Source organism: Pinus tabuliformis, chromosome 6 (genome assembly GCF_031772625.1).
Source record: "Pinus tabuliformis cultivar Carrire ecotype Pingquan chromosome 6, CPIR1, whole genome shotgun sequence".
In the NCBI taxonomy this organism is placed as follows: domain Eukaryota; kingdom Viridiplantae; phylum Streptophyta; class Pinopsida; order Pinales; family Pinaceae; genus Pinus; species Pinus tabuliformis.
This window is the reverse complement of record NC_142292.1, coordinates 2,042,645,434-2,042,665,254: the sequence shown is the minus strand read 5'-3', so window position 1 is coordinate 2,042,665,254 and position 19,821 is coordinate 2,042,645,434. Positions and strand designations below refer to the sequence as shown.

The following is a 19,821-nucleotide window of genomic DNA, read 5'->3' as shown; positions in this document are numbered from 1 at the left end:
CAACTCGAATGATTATGGATGTTTCAAAATTTGAGAAAATTGTTGTGGAGAAATCTACAATTCCATTAAAAACAACTAAAGCAATTGAGAAAATCCTCACACATAATACCAACGGAATTAATTTCCAAATTCTCTCAAATCCAGAGTTTCTTGCTGAAGGAACTACAATTCAAGACCTTCTAAACCCTAATCGATCCTTATTGGAGGCCCGGAGACTCGAAAAGGGTAGAAAGTAGTGGAAGATTTGAAGGCAGTTTATGCTAATTGGGTTCCTAAAGATAGGATTATTGCTACAAATCTGTGGTCTGCAGAGCTTTCAAAGCTTGTTGTAAATGTAATTTTGGCCCAGAGAATATCGTATGTTAATGCAATGTCATCCCTTTTTGAAGCAACTGGGGAAGATTGCACAGAAGTTGCTTTTGCTATTGGTAAGGATTCAAGAATTGGTCCAAAGTTCTTGAATGCTAGTGTTGGTTTTGGTGGGTCATGTTTTTAGAAGGATATTCTGAATTTGTAAGTGAAGTGGACTTATAGAAGTTTCAAACTATTGGAAAGGAGCCATTAAGATCAATGACTATCTAAGTCAAGGTTTGTAAACCACGCATTTGAAGAATTCAGATGAGGAGAGTGCCTTGATGCTGCAGATATCTGGCGATGGAGAGGTGAAATAAGTGTTGGATGCAAGTGCCACCTATTTGATCTAATTGGTAGCAGAAGTTTATTTGTGTGCCCAGCGTGAGCAGGGTTATAGATTGTGATGGAAATAGGAAAGTTGAAACCAAGTGCCTAAAGCATTGTTCTAGTGGGCTAGAGATTGTGTGTTGGAGGTTTTAACCATGTGTCATGTTTTATTCAGTATTTGGCAACTCCTTTGGCTATTGGATGGATTTAGTTGGGTTCGAGTCTCTTCATTAATCTTTTGCCCGGATAAAATGAAAATTAATTTTTTTGACTTTACTTGGAGTTTGGTAAGATAAATACATTGAACTTGATCAACTTAGTGTAGAAATGCAGTTTATTAGAAATGGTTATAATTGCATGTTTAGAAACTCCAAAAGGAAATGAAATTAATAGTGGCATTTATAAATGTTTTGGAAATTTAACGTGGTATCAGGGAAAGAAAGAAGAGACCAAAGGCGCTGGGTGGTCAAGGTTGAAGTGCAACATATATTGATTTTGTGAAACAATGGCACTTGAAATTTAAATGATGATGGACAATTGAGTTTGTTTGTGTTTTTGGATTAGATTCTATTATGTTGTAATATGAATCACATGTGTATTAGTAAGCAAGTCTAGGATGTTTTGTAGTGGTCTTTGTAATGTATGTACCTGGTAACTCCAAAATTTGGAGCTGTGTTATAAGCCTTGTAAGGCATGTATACCCCCATACAGTTCGTGGTAGTCTCAAAACCACTTTGTAATTATAGGTTCGTGGTTAGCCAAAAACCATTTTGCACTGTGGGTTTGTGGTAAGCCGGAAACCACGTGTAAGAGTGAAGTGGACACTGATTCCTGTAGGCATGGTTTAGGGTCAGCTGACAAAACCCTTGGCATGGTTGAGGGTGAGCTGAGAAAACCTTGGGTCTGGTTAAGTTGGATCTATGGTTGAGCTTTTGTGGCTGTGTTGAGGCTTCATGGCAGAGTGGAGCCTTGGTGGTTGTGTTTGGCCTTGGTGGCTGAGAGCCCTTGGTGGCATGGTTGAGGGTGATCCAATAAAGCCTAGAGCATGGTTACAGGTAATCCGATAAACCCCATGATAATGGAGGGGATTTGCAGGTATGGGTACATGTATGTATTTATAATGGTTGACAGAACCATGTATGCAAAGGACATCCTACAAGACTAACGGTTGCAGGGGTTGGCACCCATGCATTCCGGTAAATGGTTTCTCTTTTATATGGACATCAACATATTCTTTTGTTATGTTTGACCATGAATAGACTTTATAGATTGATATCAAGACTTTGTATATGTATTTTAAATGAGTTTAATATGCAAAATACATTTTCACACATAATATTGATGTCAAGGTAAAAGCTACTATCCAATTTATATATTCATTTCATAGATAATTTTTGCACATCTAAAGATAATTAATTATATTATAATATACTTAATCATTTTTTAATTTAATTAAGTATATATATTTACTTTATAAGCCATGTTTAAATATTTTGGTTCATTATATTTATTATCAATAATTAAGTATTTGTATTCAAATAAAAAGAAAGAAAACTAAAATGCTAGTCATACCATCCATTGATTAGGAAATTGTGTGCGTATTCTTTGACGGCACCAACCAGGGAGATCTTCATACAAATTTAAAGATGCCAATAATTAAGTATTTGTATTCAAATAAAAAGAAAGAAAACTAAAATGCTAGTCATACCATCCATTGATTAGGAAATTGTGTGTGTATTCTTTGATGGGACCAACCAAGGAGATCTTCTATGGATGGAGTTGGGGTATTACTAGCATTCTAGTTTTCTTTCTTTTTATTTGAATACAAATACTTAATTATTGATAATAAATATAATGAACCATGAATAGACTTTGTAGATTGATAATCAATAAATGGTATGACTACATTTTAGTTTTCTTCATTTTTATTTATGAATACATATACTTAATTATCGATAATAAATATAATGAACAAACAGATTTAAACATGGTTTCTAATATATATATATATATATATATATATATATAAATAATTCATTATATTATAATATAATTCATTATCTTTAGATATCCAAAAATTATTTATGAAATGAATATATAAATTGGATAGTAACTTTTACCTTGGTGTGAAATGTATTTTACATATTAAACTCATTTAAAATACATATAGTAGCTTGAATGAGTTTCATAACTATGAGAGTGTGTTTTTTTAATGTTTTAAATTTGTCCCATAAACAAGAAGTTCTCATATTTTTGAATTTGTTCCACAACAAAAAGGTTTCATATACCAAATTGATGTGATTTTGTTATAACCTTAAAAATAGATTATCATTATCATTATTATATAATCATAATTATTTTGAAAATAATTAATCTAATTTTTTATGTGTATTTTTCTTTTCTTTTACTATATAAATATTTTATCCAAAAACTACAAATATAATTTAGTCATTATTGCAGGTTTTTTATTGTTTAGATGTATATTCTTTTTTTTTTAAATCTCATTCCAAATAATTTAGTAGAGATTTTAAAAACCTATTTATACATCTAAAAAAATTAAGAAATAGAAAATTCACAATCTCATTTCTATATATATATATATATAGATACGCTTCAAAATTAATTTTATATATAGCTATCTTAATTTAAATAATAAATGAGTTGACTTTTTTTCCATCAATTTTTTTGAGTTAATTTTAACTAAAATGTTATATGTTATAATTTTTCTTTTCAAAATACTAAATTTATTTATACATTCAAAAACATAATAATAAATTATAATCTTAAAATCTATCACTATAAATGAAACTCATACTTAAACTACAATTTACAATTTATTTATTTGTTTATAGATAGATATAATAATCTCTTATAAATTTGAACAAATATAAATAGAATGAATAGAAAATAAACCACACTCTCACCCATACGCTATCCCTTGTGGGCTGTATTACCATTACTCTGATCTCTTCTTACAATTACTATGGAGAATCAGATTGGATTTTAGAATATTGGTGAACGTAATTGATATTTTACACTTCAAAGACCGGAGTTACTTTCACATGCAAATTTGGATATCAAACTCTCTTTATTTATTCATAGCAGAAGTTAGTATTTACAGTACACAACCCACATGGCTTCATGTCCTCCTGCACTATTATTACTGAAATCCACACCCACAACCACACCAGCAAACCCAGAACTGAAAACTAGAACAAGAACTAGACGTTACCTACGTACAAGATACAGAGACATACATGATTTTATTTGACTTTTTATGGTTTGCAGCGGCCTTCAGAATCGACTGTGTTGTCACCGAATCTGACTTCCTTCTGTCCATTGTACTGCACGCTGGAAGTTTGAGGATAACCAGCAGGGCCATCCATGGAAGCACGGCTTTGAGGTCCATAGTAGAACACTCCTGAACATGACACCACTATCGCTGGCACCCCTCTCGCGTATGCTTTTCTCACGTCATCTGAATCAGGCTTTTCTTGTCCCGGGAATGGGTGAGTGTGGAAGTCTGCCACCACCACGTAATTCCTCCCCTCTGCAGTTGGCAGGCCGTCTTTCTCAGGATTATCAAGTTGTATTTCGCTGTCTGCAATTACAAACTCATATTATACATATACAAAAACATTATATGTAAATTGTAATTAATGTGTAAACTAGGGAAGAAGAATATAACTCACTTTGAGCAGTTGCGAGACTTGCTTGTGCAGAACGTTGTGGACTTGCGAGTTGAACGACCAGATATTTGTTGGGATTGTTGGAATCGGCGTAAACCCATCCTCCTCTCTCTTGGTACAAATTATTCCCCAAGAAGCTCTCTTTCCATGCTTGCCCCACGGCTACCTGGAACTCCTTACTCACCAAGATATCTGTCACCTTTGGACCATCCGTGGCCACACTCATACACATTAAGGCTGCAACACACGACAGCGTCAGAACAAGAGCAGAAGAAAAACGAGCCATGATAAGATCGATATACTATCAGCAAATATGAATATGAATGTTGTGTGGAAATGAAGGGATGCAGCCAAGTATTTATACTGCACCAGTTGCTTTCAAAATTCTGTTCATTTCAAAATGGCGGGCGTGTCAGCAACCACTTTGCAATACTTAAATTGAAGTGAGATTCCATTGCTTTATCTGAATACTATATCTCGCTCCACTGATCTCTGCTTTTTTCCCAAAACAGTGATACTTTAGACCCCTTACGTTCTCGAAAAGACCAATTAGCCAAACGCAAATTAAAAGTGGACTGAGGGCAAATCACATTCTTCTGCCCTTTGGTGGAATGGTTATATAAATGATTTCTCTGAACTCTGAGATATTCAATTGGAATTAGGGGTATTACATCACTGAACCTGATATTACAAGTGGAGCGAAAGCGAAACGAAAATTACAGTTGGAGTGACAGAAAATCACTTTCTTCACCCTTGGTGGAATGCTTACGTAAATTATCTTACACGGATATTCAATGTGGAATATCTATACATGACACCAACTGCCATTAACTTTACTTTCTATATGATAAGGTCAATGTTAATCATTCCCTGAGCTATTTTTGCTAAATATGGACAAAGCATATTCCCATACAATTATTCTCTTCAAGCCTATAATGGATAGGGAAATCTATCGCTTGACACACCTCCTCATCCATGGACCAGCAGTTGTCTCGCTCTACCTTTATGTAAATGAGAACCAATTTTCGAAGAACTCAAAATTAAAACATAAAACATGAAAATCTCTCTATAATAAATAGATGTATCAATTCATCATCTCTCTCGAACCACAAGCCTTCGAGATATATCATTTTCTTCTTAATTAAGTGGGAAGCATCTCAACTTCTCACATAAAATGAGGGAACTAAGCATAAAAAATAGATGTATCAATTCATCATCTCTTTGGAACCACAAGCCTTCAAGATATATCATTTTCTTCTTAATTAAGTTGGAAGCATATCAACTTCTCACATAAAATGAGGGAATTAAGCATAAAACTATTGTATGCTTTTCACTTGACTTGGGTCCGAAGGTGACAATGCTCTTCCACTAAACACAATACATTACTACACACAAAGTTGTTTTAAGACAATATTTGAGATAATTTTTGGGTAATTGTCTTAAGTTGAGACAAAAAGAGACTTGTGTATTGTCTTAAATATTGTATTTAAGAGGGGTTCTCAAATTATTGTCTTAAACAATTGTCTCTATAAAGACAATGTATAATGAAAACATTATTTTCTCTCAAGAGACAATTTCATTTTTGTCTCTTAAGAGACAATAGTAGTTGGAATTAAAAACATATTGTCTTTATGGAGACAATATGTCTTTAATCCTAGCTATTGTCTCCCTAGAGACAATTAAAAATATATTTAAAAACAATACAACATCACTTTTGTCTCTTTAGAGAATATAAAACAATGAATCTAGAAAAATATTTCACCATTGAAATAAATCAATATAAAAAGTATTTAATTAAAAATAAACTACAATATCATTAATTATTTCGTATTAAGGGACAGTGGAATCGAACCACCAACCTCCTACTTACAAGGCAGGTGCTCTCCCATTGAGCTAGCACCCTTTAAAGAATTATGTGAGCACTTATGATACTTAATATATGGCACCTAATTTGCACCTAACCTTAACCCCATCGAAGGTTCTTACCAAAGGGAGAAAACAGTGCCATTATTCCATGACCCAGAGTACATGTTCGCTTCAATTAATTGCACAAGAGTATGTACTAACTGCTACAATGAACACAACAACCTTGAATGAGTAATGAGTTTTCCACCTAGCACTAAGACCATTATTGTAATGTGTGTACCGTGTGCCATGAATTTTTTACAAAATCCCTTACTTGGTATTTTTATTTGTAATGTCTGCAAAAACTAAGTATTGATTCATCATATAATTAAGTGATTTTATAAACAAGTGTAAGTTCAACAAATCAACAACCAGATGTTTGAAAACAAAGATAAAAAAAAAAAAAATTACATCATATCAGGTGGATAATCTATTCATTTTTCATAAGACAACTCTTATTTGGTTGAAGAAATAGCATGTGCTAGCTTGCCATATGTTGTGGGTGTCAATCCAGTCCACCCCATACCTCACACACAAATAATTGAATCATAGTACTAATAAGCACACATGATAAAAATTATTGCCATATTTAAATTTCACCTAGTAGGCAATTCACCTCAATATTAAAAAAAAAATCTTGAGGATTTTCCATTCTATTTTTTTGGTGATTTAATCTAACAAGGAAAAATATACATATATTCTCTCCTTGACAATATGTGCAGACTCACGTAGAGAGCATAGTTGCTTAATGACCATTGCAACCAGACTTGAGAACATGGTTTTTCCTATGGAGATTATTTCGACCCCAAAGCTTGGCAGGGGAAAAATCATCAAATAAGAAAGACAAAAATAATACTCACTTCTTGCAAGAAAAGTTACATTCAAGGACTAATATTTAATAAAGAAACATACAATATTATTCATGTACACAAATATCCACCATTAACAGTTTTAAATGTATATATTGTTGTCATGCTACGAAGGAAAGAGGACTTCATTCTAAACCATATCAGGTCTTTGTATCTGATGGAAGAGAGGCGATGAAAGGTACTCTGTATCTTCTTTCAACAATGTTTCCCACCTTAAAGCAACAATATTCAGGTTCATGTTTGGGTACTACACAATATCCTATTGGATGTCATATATAGGTTTCTAAACTTCAATTAGGAAACCAATTGAGCAACAAAAATGTTACAAAGATTATAACTGGCCTCTCTACAAAACCATGCACAAAGCATTTTCTCATAATATTGGGCACTCTCGTTTGATCTAGCTACCAAGCTTTGACTTTTCTAGCAGACTTTGTTCCATAAACAAAATTGCAAAATGTGAGCTTTGGGTGTAAGAGGCTAGCTTTATTTTCCACTGGCAACAATATGGCAGAATGGACAATTGGATACACTTTTGATTGTGAGCTCCATCTGAGGCTTTTTCAAGCATTCATAATAGTCAAATAGTGTTCTATGAAATAACCTTGCCAAATATCATAAACAAATGTCCATCAAAAGTGCTTCTCATGCTTCTTATAACATCTTTGTGATTTCCTTCCACATACTCATCCAAATATCTCCTGTAGTTATTGCTGGGGGATGGTTGGTTTACTCAGATACTTGGAGCTTGTTTAGAAGTTGGTACTAATGACTACAAAAATATGGTAACCTCATGCATGTTGGGATAGTCAAAAGGTTGTCTCATTGTGCAAAGCAGTGCAAGTTGGAAGATATTTCTTACAACCCCAAGATCTGTGCAAGTTGTTGCTACTTCTTCATCTACAATTTCCATTACTGTATCATTGTCTGATTTTGATAGAATCTGCATTCAAATTCCCATGTCAAAGAAACCAAGGTTATTTCTTTATTTTCTTCATCCATGCAACATCCCAAGACAAACAAGCTTCACAATTGAAAAAAAAGACAATCCCAACTGAAGAAAATTCAGTCATTATCATCTTACCAACTGAAGCAAATTAGAGTCCTTATCCACAGCTTTCCTCCCTATGAGTAGCTCTAAAAGAACAATGTCATAGTTGTACACATCATATTTCTCGTTAAGCCTAGACGTCCTTGCATATTCAAGGTCAATATAACTAATAGTACCCATAACATAGGTAGAGGTGTGGGTTTTTGCAGAAGGGATACTCTTGGCAATGCCAAAGTTTGAAAAATGTGCTTCAAATTGTTATCTAAGACAATGGTGGAAGTTTTTACATCTCTGTAAATAATACATGGGTTACAGTCATGATGGAGATATGCTAGATGTTGTGCAACTCCCAAAGAAATCCTTAGATGCGTGTTTCAGTCTATCTTAATCTTCTTTGAAGATCCTACATACAAGATGCATTGCTTGGATTCTCCAAGTAGGCCATTAGCAAACATTCACTATATATGAAAGGTTGGTTAGAATCTTCTGCTAAAGCCTATATGACTATTATACATGTAAATTTCTAGATAGGTTTTTCCATCCATTTCACTCACCATGTAAGATGTTCCATAGACTTCCATTCACCATGTAGTCATAGAACAACAAATTTCCATGTGGAGAAAGAGAATAACCATGCAAACTCACAAGATTCTGATGCTTGATGCTTCCAACAGTCTTAAACTTAGTTTCAAATTGGCGCAAACTTTGTGGATAGTGTGTCTATAGTATTTTAATAGAAATTGGCTTCCAATTCTTGAGAACACATTTATAAACTGTGCTTGTAGCACAATAACTAATTACATATTTATCATTCAAATATTTGTGATTTGCATTTTTTTATCACACATATGGAGGGCCATGTCCATGTGCAATCTTACTAGCCTTGGAGAACCTGGTTAGGACATCAAAGCATTTTTAAAAAAGGGACACATATTGATGTTGATATAATTCTTAAGTCCATGATATAATCCAGAGAAATAATACCTTGACCCATTTTGTTTGTTGACCCTTTGGTAAATCGTTTAGGATGATTTGAATGGTAGAGAGCTATAATGATCAAACATACTAATAAAATTGAACCCAACGAGATGCAAACAATAGATGGTGTTGAGACTCAAGTTGTCCATTTTCAAAATCAACTTAATACTCTTAAAAATATAATTTAACTGAAACTTTTATCACAAAACAAAACTAATCTATGGAATCTAAAATTTAGTTAATGTTTCACCTTTTGATTGTCTGGAGTATATCCCACAAAGTTATCCAATCCAATTTCCATAGAGACCTGGATTTCCTAAAAAGTTGTTGAAATAATCAATCCCATTAGGTGAAATGCACAAATCCACTAATAACCAGAAAGAATACCAAATTTAATCCAATAATTTTTTTTTACATTATATCTACACCTTTTTGAGGTAAATCTTGTAAAGCTCTTTATGGCAGGAATATTACGAGACAAATTGTTGTAGAAGAGATTTATGTGAAACGATTGAAATAGTTTCCATTATAAATTAGTACACGAACTAGAAATATGAATATTATTTCTTTTTTAATTTCTTAGCAAAATGAACTTAGAATAGGTGATGGGATTGACATGAATTATTACAGTGTAGTAAGGATGAAAAAGTGTCAACTGGTATGACACCTGCCCTGATAAACTATTGTTATTCAATATCCTGTATATGATCCAAATCCAAGTTATTTTTAGAATAAATGTGAACCTATTAAATAAATTTTATTTTATAGGTCATTCCAAGGAACTTACAATGAGACAAAATTTTGTAGCTATTCAAGTTCTTGAGGAATGAAACTTGAAAATTAGTTATCAGAAAGGTCTCTGCATTGAAGAGATATCACACCATGTTACTGTGTTGTTAAAGTGGTAATGGGTACAATAATTAGTGATGTGGAAGAAACACAACTATAGCACACATTTGTAGGCTACACAAATCAAGTACAAAGGACTTACATATCCCCGATGCTTCTCAGGTTTCTAAATTCTGTTAGGAGAAAACCACTCAGTTTATTTCCACTCAAATTCCTTGAATTCACAATCTAATAGAGATAACAAGTATTAATATAACATCTATCCATAGAAATTTGGTTTTAAAAAAATGTGAAGCTCAAAATTTTGAAAGATGCTCCAAATCCCCAATAGATCCCAGAATAGGTCCAGAAATATCATTTTTAGAGAGGTCCCTAAACATTCACATCAGATCAGAGATCAATAAAAAAATGAAATTCTACCTTTGGTCCTTTAGAGAAATTATGTTTCTAGATGAAATTTTAATGGGGAGCCTAGGAAACTTAATCAAGACACTCAAATAACAAAAATGCATAATGTGTCTAGATTTATAATATGTCCCAGCTCCACAAAATTTCTCCCTTGATGTTGTTGGAGGACAATTTTTTGTAAAACCCACAACAAAAATTGTTAATCACTTTGAATTTACTTTTAATAAATTCAATGGTTCATTATGTTATATAAATCGATCACATTGGCTATGGCTTACAAACACTTACAAATAAGTGAGGTTGTCAAGTTTACGAAATTCCAAAGGAACAGTTCCATTCAAATGATTTCCATGTACATTGCTACACAACAAAATTCAAGAAAAGACACAAATTCAATAATGTTAGACAAATATAAAGATTATATCCCACAATTTCTCTAGTAAACTTGAAGATTATATCACTTACAAGTAATTAAGAGCAATGCATGAACTAATTTTTGCTAAAATCAAACCTTCAAGATGATTTCCAACAAGGTTCCTGTCCCAACAAAATACAACCTAGTATTGTTAAATACTTGTAGAAAAAATCCACAAAATTCAATGATTAATGTGTATTGTCTAATTAGATTTGAATATGCTTCTACCATGCAAACATAAACTTACAATTCGAACAATTGTTCCAACTTCCCCAGCTCAGGGGGAATCTTAAGCCGATTTTCATTTAGCTGCTTGCATATCCATGTATTGGTCACTACCAATGGGAATTCTCTTATCATTCAAATCCAATTTCTAATTTTTGCATTGTATACATGATGATAGACGTGATTTAAAGCTCTTACCAGTAGCTCATCTTTGTCATGTTCCCCAATTCTGGTGGAATAGATCCTGTGAGATTATTACTGTGCAAATATTTGAGAATTACAAAGGAAAGAGTAACAAAATAAATTTGAAATGAATGAAAGTAATAGTCAAAATGTAGGGAACTGGAGGATATAATTCAAGCATTTAATTATGAAAGAAACTTAAAACTTTCCAGTGTAAGTCAAATTTCCTAAGATAGGAGGAATTGTTCCAGTAGGATGATTATCACTTAAATCCTTGTAACAAAGATACTAATGCATCAGTGCACTAAAGTATAGACCAAAATTGTATAGTCAAATATTTAATAAGGATCACAAAACATTGATTAATGAAATAAGGAATGTGAATTGATTCTACATAAGAAATGTACTGACAATGTCCAAAACAATATGGGTTTTAATTGAGCTAAGATTGCATGGATTTTATGGGTAGAGGTTACACTTTTAATCAAATTGCAAGAAAATTGTGTAGAAGTTGAGATCCAGTAAACACTTTACTTACAGAACAGCCAGAGCCTGCATGAGACCAATCACTTCTGGAATCCTTCTTGTCAATTTTTTTCCTTGTAGTGACCTATGGAAACCACTTCAAAATTAGGCTATGACAAAAAAAGCAAGAAATTTAATTCCTTGGATGGTACATACCATGCAACTAACTAAATACTTAGCCAACCTGCATTATGTCATATCCCTCCCTATTTAACAAAAAAAAATCTTATACTCTCTTTCACTAACATAATATACAATAGACAGAAGATGGATTAATGTTCTCATAAGACACTAGAACACAACTTAGCTCTAGAAAATTTTATACTTACAAAGTAGCCACTTGTACAAATTCAATGTTGAAGGTGTAACACCATCCTCCCACATCTACCGAAGTAATCGATCAACTTGGGTAAACATGCGATGAGAGGCTACTATGGCTAGATTTGACCTCCTATGTGACCTTAAGGAAGTGGAATCGACAGAAACATAACACATAGACCTTTGAGATCAACTACAGGACCCCTGAGAACTATGACAACACTTCAGGCAGCTCACCCCTAGGTCCTACTAAAGTTTATATCAACTTATCCCTTAGTCACTCTCATGCTATAGGCATGCCAGCGTCCAAGGATCTCCAGTTTCTCTCACAAGCTTGCCCTGCAGTGTATAGAGACTCATTTTGTTAGTGTCGTGCCAACATCCCCAGGATTAAAGCCAACTTTTTAGGCCCAGAGCCGAAGTCACTACCCATAATGGAATGATAACTTAATACCAGTAAATGAACAAGGAAATAATCATGCAAAATCAATAATTTAAACAAGATCTTAATCAGACCCCTACTAGCCATGACAGGCATTTCGTCAAACATATCGCAAACAAGTAATCTATAGGTGTGTTATCACTCAGATTTTCCTTAGAAGTTATTAAAAGAAGGAAAGTATCCAAGGTAACTACAAACCAACTTTTAGACTTAGGTGCTAGCCCACCCAAGTCCAAAGAGGGCTCTCTCTTTATGATTTAGCTATATTTGAAAGGATTTTAGGCTAGTATTAATGTTCGGTGAGGTTGTTTTGTTTGAGAGTGGTGGAGTTATGAAACAAATGGGAAAACTAGGCTTTTAGGCCATTGGGATATGGAGTCAATCAGGGATAATTCACTGGATTAAGTCAAATTGCTGAGATATGAGTTCAATAGGCAGGATAGAAGAGTAAAAACAAACTTTAGGGCTTGAATGGGTGATAGTTTTGCTCAAAACTAGAGGGAAATCAAGAATCCTCAAGTTAGGATTAGAAAGAGGAAAGGAAGATAGGTCAACTAGCAGAGGGCAATTAAGAATCCTATACCAAGGAATTATTAAAGAAAAACTACAGGGATAGAGGAGAAGTTAAGAATTCCTTTATCGAGATAGTTTAGAATAAAACATAGAAATGGTAGATTTTTGATAGCAAAGAGCAATAAAGCTAATTCTGATATACTTTGACTATTTTACCATTTAGATTTAAGATGCATGAAACATTGAAACATATAGAAAGCACATGAAATCACAAGGATAGAATACTTATTTGTAATTATACTGCACAAGAATCTAATGAAATGTCCTCAACTTTCATTCCTTTTCCAGCCAAAATCCAAATTTGAGTACAAAAGCTTTCTCAGTTTGATAGCATAGATTTACAGAGATGTTATAGAATCCACCCACAATACTTTGAATGGAGAAGTATTTATACAAAAATTACATCAAAATATCTCATAACCACGTGAGATTTATTATAGGGAATACAAATTATCTTTTACAAAAAGATAGAGACAGATGGAAAACTGATTGCTGCTGTCCCTTTATTTATGAATGAGCTAGAGGTTGAAACTCGGATTTTCCTCTTGTTGTTGCTTTAGTAATTGTGTGTTGGATCTTTGCTTACTTTTCCCTAATGATACTCTTTACCTGTTCCTGATACTCTTTACCTGTTTACTAGACTTTACCTCGGTATATATTTTCTATTTACCTTAGAGTTACCATAGTAAATTATAGGATATCGGTCATATTGGTCCACCATTCTTCATTTGGTATCTTCATCCTGATCAATTTCCTATATATTTCGTCAGCTTAAGTGTACTTAGCAAAATTGGGGTGGATGGTAAATAGGTATTTCACTTCATGCTCAATATAGAAAAGATTTTCCAAACCATCATACAACACCTTTCCTGTAGGTAGTGCTTTCACTGTGGAAGAGCTGGCTTGATTTCTGGCTTGTTTGTGTGGTTTCTCAATGTAGTCATCATGAGTGATCAACTTGGCATTTATGACCAGTGGGCTTGGAAGTCCTTTATCCCTTAGAATGTCATATTTTAACATAAAATCATCTATGTCCTCTTGAATACTTTGACATCGTTTTTCCAGGTTAAGCATTAAGTTCTTTTTAATAAGAACTTTCTTAATTTCAAGGATAGTAGCAGTTCGATCCTCGATATCCCATTGTTCCAGCTGATGCTTGCTTTTGCTATTCAAGAAGTTGATCAATTGGGTTGCCTCTTCAGGTTTCTCTCCCAATTCTTCCCTGGTCTTCTGTATAGCCTCTGTAGCTAGTTTAACTAACTCAGTTTGTTCAAAAATGATCTGGATAGAAGACCAAATATCATTGATGGAATCAATGATATTGGTCCATAAAATCTCTCTAGTATCTCTCATAGACTTTTCCAATGTTAATTCCTTCTCTAATGATCTGATTCTTTCAATCATCCTTCTATTTTTTCTCTCTTCTTCAGTGTAATTAATCTGTGATAGCTCATAATTTTTTTCCAAGCTAGTAACCATTTCTTTTAGTTTATTTATTTTAGTTTCTTGGATTTTCATTTCCTCCATGGACTTTATTAAGTCCTTTGTTTGCCTTGTTGAAGTTATTGTTGCTTATGATGTACTTGCTATTGTTGTTACTGGCAGAGTTGTTGCTAGCAGAATGTTGGGTGCCAAAGATGTTGCAATAGTAGATGGAATTGCTATAGAAATTATGGGTATTACAGTTTGAGGAATGGTGGTCAGCTCACCCTGTTTGGACTGCAAATCTTTTTCTAGTTCTTGCTCTGTTTCTTTCAACTACTCATTCAACTTAAGTACCAAGTCCATAAGTTCTTCCTCGTTTTGTTTCTCAATTACTTCTGCAGTTTGTGGATGTAGGAGGGGAGGGAGTTTGAGTTGTTTCCTGAGTGCAAAAATGTCATCATTCTTTTCCTTTATCAATCTTTCAGCTACTTTAACATCTTTGGGATCATGTCCCAACTCAATTACCAGGTCTTCTAATGATTTTATCCTGGTGTCCTTAGCGTGAGAAGAAGCTTTTTCCAACTGTAACTGTGTTGTAGTATTACTCAGAGAATTTTGCAACTGATGTGCAGTGATGGCTTTACTGGTCAATGTGGAATAGACCATCTCACCCGTTTGCTTATGGAGCTCAATATGATCAATTGGGTGGATGTCTCTGCAAGAACTTCAAAATTTGTTTTTAAATAATCAGCCATGGACTTTGGTTGTTGTATTGTTGGCTTCAAAAAGCTCATCTGCATCTTTCCCTCTTTGATGTCAAAGGCTGACATCAACCTTGTCTGATTTGTAGGAGCCATTTTCAGATATTGGGCATAGGTTTGAGCTTTGAGCTTCTCATTCCTAGCTTTAATCTCTTTGTACTTTTCTTTCAAATCCTGGCTCTGCTCTGAAGTTGTCCTTAGTGATGACACTTCTACACTTTGCTACCTGCTTAGTGCCTGTGTTTGAGAGGTAGATGGTGTCTCCCCTGCTAGTGTTGTCTGCACTGTGTCACTTCTTGTTTCTTCATATTCCTCCTCAGACAGAGGATTCAATCTCTGTCTCTTTACATATACCTGGTCCAATGGCACTGTAGAGGGGCTAGCCTCATTCCGACTTCTTTTTTGAATTCGCTCCTCATTAAGAGGGGTCTGCAATACTGGAGGGTTGCCCATGTTTGTATCAGTCTGGGTCAACTCCTCAGAAATGCTTTGTGACCTTGAATATTTTCCTTGTCCTGAAGTCTCAGGTTGTCCTGATGTTTGTGCACTATGCTCCTGTGTTGGTCTCTGTGAAGATTCTTCAGGCACCTGTACAAAGGGATCTAGATCAAGTCTTCTTTCCAAATCTTTCAAAACATTTTCTACTTCAACTTGTGTATTATATTTTTCTATAAGTGTTCCCCCCACCCATTCATTTTGATTTGCATACAGTTCTACCTTTGGAATTCTATGATGGATGTAGGGGGATAGTTTATGCTTCTGCCTTCTGTCACAAATGAAGCTATGAGGATCATAAGGCCAGATGAAACTATTTTTCAATCTCAATGTCTCAAGGATTTCCTCTACATTTTTCCCTGCTTTTCTGTTGTTGCAAATAAATGGGCCTAGGTGATCCTTTATCCTTAGCTGAGCTTTCTTCTTAGTCTTCATAAAGTGGATTTCATCAGAATTGATCATTTTCCTGTAGTACTCCAAGGCAAATAATCGCATGGGGAGGTATTTGGGCAGTTTAAAGGGAGGTAGCTCACACCCATAAATTTTGATCTCAGTATGGTTTTGGTACAAGTACCAGTCCCCAACCTTGTATTGCTTGGATAACTGAAGAATTCTCTTAATATCATCACTGATTCTGGGAGGGGGACTTCCTATCAACATGGTAGTTACCGGATGCACAAATTTATCAATAAAATATGTATAAGGATAGGGAGAAGAAGGCAAATAGTGAAAAATGGAAGTCCAAAAGATGACTGACCTAGGGTTCCCTCTAGTGTCAAGATTTTGTACAGAGAAAGGGAATTTATCAGTTTGGTAGTAGAGGAAAAGATGATACAGGACTAAAGAATATTTAAATACTCTCTCGTTCTCTAATCTCATGAATTGGTCATGCATCTTATTAGCAATGAATGTAGCATAGTCAAATTTGGCTACAGGAGGTTGGCCAGGGGTGAAAATAGACATGTAGGCAAAGGTCATTTCATCTACATAATCATTAGTTGTAAAACCCAGAATGCAATCAAACATGGTGACAATATCCTTGCCCATACCAGTAAAGGCACATGACATGTAAGGAGGGGGGTCTTTTGATCTGTATTTTTCTTCAATGAAAGTCTGACTGACTTGGTTAATTTCGAAACTGGACAGCCTTGAAGATTTTTCAAGTAAATCAGTAATGGAAAGGGGAGTGAGGTCCTGGCCAGGCTGTAATTGCAACATTTCATTTATAGACTTAGCTGTAATGGTGAAAAGGACTTTCTGGTTAGGGGAAATTACAACTCTCATATTGGGGTTGTAGTTTGCATGGCATTGGTGGACAATATATGGGAAAATATGGACAGTGGGAAATTAATATTTAGGTAGGTTTGACTCCCAAAGACCTATTTTATCAGCATTGTTGATATAATTGTCCTAATACTTGCAATGTAGCTTCAAGGGGGTTTCATCAAAAGTAATGTCCTTGATTTGAAAATCTTTATCAGCCAAGGGAAGGTGGTATAAATCCCCATGGGGAGTAGTGATTGGTGTGACATTTAGGGCGATAGGAGCTTCCATCCTTGGTTCTTGTGTATTCAAGGAAGAAAGTTGGGGTTTTCAAGGATTTTTAGATAAAAAGGTGCTTGGGGAAGCCTTGGAGCTAAGAAACAGCTTAATTGTACTGGATTAGTTGAGTTTAGAGTAATTTGGTGGAGGTTTCAGTACAAAAACAGGGTTTATGAGAAAGAAATGTGGTAAATACCTGGATATGGTTTACTGAAGGGACAAATGGCTGTGGTCAATGCTTTGCTGGGTTTGTACAGTTGTCTGCAGTGGCCTGGAGTTTAGCGACTGATGGTGGTTGGCGGTTGGGAGTAAGTTGCTAGTCTGGACGTACTCTGTGCATGCATGGAAGGTAGAAGTTTCTATTCTCGGTAAAAAGGGAAAACATTGAGTATTTTTGTTTTATGCACAAAGTCAATAACTTTTGGCGGGTGAATGGGAAAACGACAGTTGGCTTCAACTAATCAATGGGACACTTTGTCATTTAGTGGAGGTGGTAAGCGAGATCTATCGCTTCGCTTTTGGGAGGTTGGTGGTTTTGGCGGAGGGTTGCGTGATGCCACAAATTGGATGACATGTAGCATTGGCGAAAAGTCAAAACAGCTTACATCGGATGTTTAATGCTCGACCAAAAGACCCGCGCGATATAAGTGAGAGCCGTTGGATGAGGGAAGGCAGATCGAACGGCAATCGACAACGGAAAGTGTTAGGGAGTTAATGGAGGGGGCTCGATGGCATAATCAACATAATTAAATGACTTTAATTATATTGGGGATGATTGTATTGGCAGAGAGGCTATTAATTAATCCAAGTGACTAATTAATCCCTTTTTAACACGTCGGGGGTTTTGGCTCTTAATTAATCGCGGTTCGATTAATTAATCCAACTTAATTAACTTTATTATGGTTTATTTTCCAAACCATTGGGATAGGATATTTATTTATTTTGGGATTTTTATTAATAATACGGGAAAGGGTAATTTGTTTCAGGAGTTAAATAAATAATAAGAATTAAAAGTTAATATGACCATGGGAAAAGAAAATGCGCTAAGTAAATGTTTCCGAAAATGCATTCATCATCCAGCATTATGACTTAGGCTAAAATGTGTTTGGGGGGGTTTTTATAAAGAACCATTTATTTTTCCTAAGTAAAAGAGTGATTTTCCCCTGGGAAAAGGATTTGAAGGGAATTAATGAATTATGGAGGGGGTGAATTTTGATGAAGGGGATTTAGCACTTAGGCCTTACAAGTTATTGGGCTGAGGGTTTGGTCCCTCCAGAAGTGAGAGAAATGCTTTGAGCCCCTTTAACTTTCAAATTGTTGGTGCCTTTAGTACTTATGGAAAATTAGTAAAATTTAGGGAAAAATGAATGAGGAGGTTAATTAGTTTGACTTTTGCTTATGATGTAAATGTCTTCATCGTCATCCATACCTTTAAGTGCTTTTGATGATGAAAGTATATGACTTGATATCTGGATAATCATTCATCATACATAATTCTGCAACCATTCATCTACTTACCCTGCCTACTTATCCTACCATTTTTTCTTCTTTTATTAGGGTGCACTTAAACTAGCAAACCCTTATCAAAACCTTTTCTTTTCTTTTATAATGGAAATATATCTAAGTATCCTTATTACATCCAAGGGCTCAGATTAAATTGTTGAGCTCCTTTTATTCACTCTACCTATCTACTCATTTTCCAAGATTAAACAGTTTGGTTAGATTTTATTCTCTATCTCTAAGCATAAAATTTAAAACATGGAATAACCAAGATTAAATTGTTTGGTTACCATGGATTGTGGCATAACAACACTTTGCACACAATCATTATTGTACAAAAAGTGAAATAGTAGTGGCATTTTGACTAGCACACTTTCATGGTCTTTTTATTCTTCTTGGGGTTTATTTTTTTTTATTTTTTCTAACCTTTTCATTCTTTTTGTCCTTTTATTCTTTTTCTAGGACATACCCTCTTTACCTTTTTTAATTTTTGATTCTGAATATGGAAAACATTTGCAACAAGAAAAGGTATGTACATATTGTAGAGCTAAACCAAGTCAATCATGATATATGACACCTATTGGTATAGGAACATAACAGTGGCTCCACTTGGGGATGGATTTTCTTGGTGGAAAGTCAAGAACTGTAGATCAATGGCCTTTGAAAGACTTTGATTGTGCTCTGCAAATCTCCTTTTCCCTGTTGCTTTATTTGTATGTATAACAGTAATACTTCTGAAGCTTAGGGCCTTCTCTTCGGGCTTCAACTTCAAAACTTTTACCATCCAATCAACACTGAACTGTAAAAGGATATAATATATACAGTTTAAAAACCTAGTAAGATTAGAAACTAGGATCAATGTAGTGTTTTAACATTCGACCATTGACTGGTCCTCCTTCGATCTCTGCACCATCTAATTCTTTAAGAAAATATGAATTATTTCCTCTGAAGGCATATATTATGTATGGACCTTTCCACAGGAAGTCA

At 34.5% G+C, this 19,821-nt stretch overlaps 1 protein-coding gene and 1 pseudogene across 1 annotated transcript; both read right to left on the bottom strand.

The window, feature by feature from the left end:
• Nucleotides 1-3,750: 3,750 nt before the first annotated feature.
• Nucleotides 3,751-4,719, bottom strand: LOC149267447 (uncharacterized). Its single transcript, XM_089398834.1, has 2 exons — nt 4,374-4,719; nt 3,751-4,282 (listed from the first exon to the last, which is right to left on the bottom strand). The coding sequence occupies exons 1-2, from the start codon at nt 4,654-4,656 to the stop codon at nt 3,957-3,959; spliced, it is 609 nt and encodes a 202-aa protein (XP_089254960.1). The 5' UTR covers nt 4,657-4,719; the 3' UTR covers nt 3,751-3,956.
• A 3,005-nt stretch (nt 4,720-7,724) lies between these two features.
• Nucleotides 7,725-19,821, bottom strand: part of LOC149267446 (uncharacterized) — a 54,804-nt pseudogene continuing 42,707 nt past the window's right edge.

Coding starts and splice junctions, on each gene's coding strand:
- LOC149267447 (XM_089398834.1), bottom strand. CDS start 4,656: ATGGCTCGTTTTTCTTCTGCTCTTGTTCTGACGCTGTCGTGTGTTGCA. Junction 4,283..4,373: donor AAGTCTCGCAACTGCTCAAA/GTGAGTTATATT, acceptor TTGTAATTGCAG/ACAGCGAAATACAACTTGAT.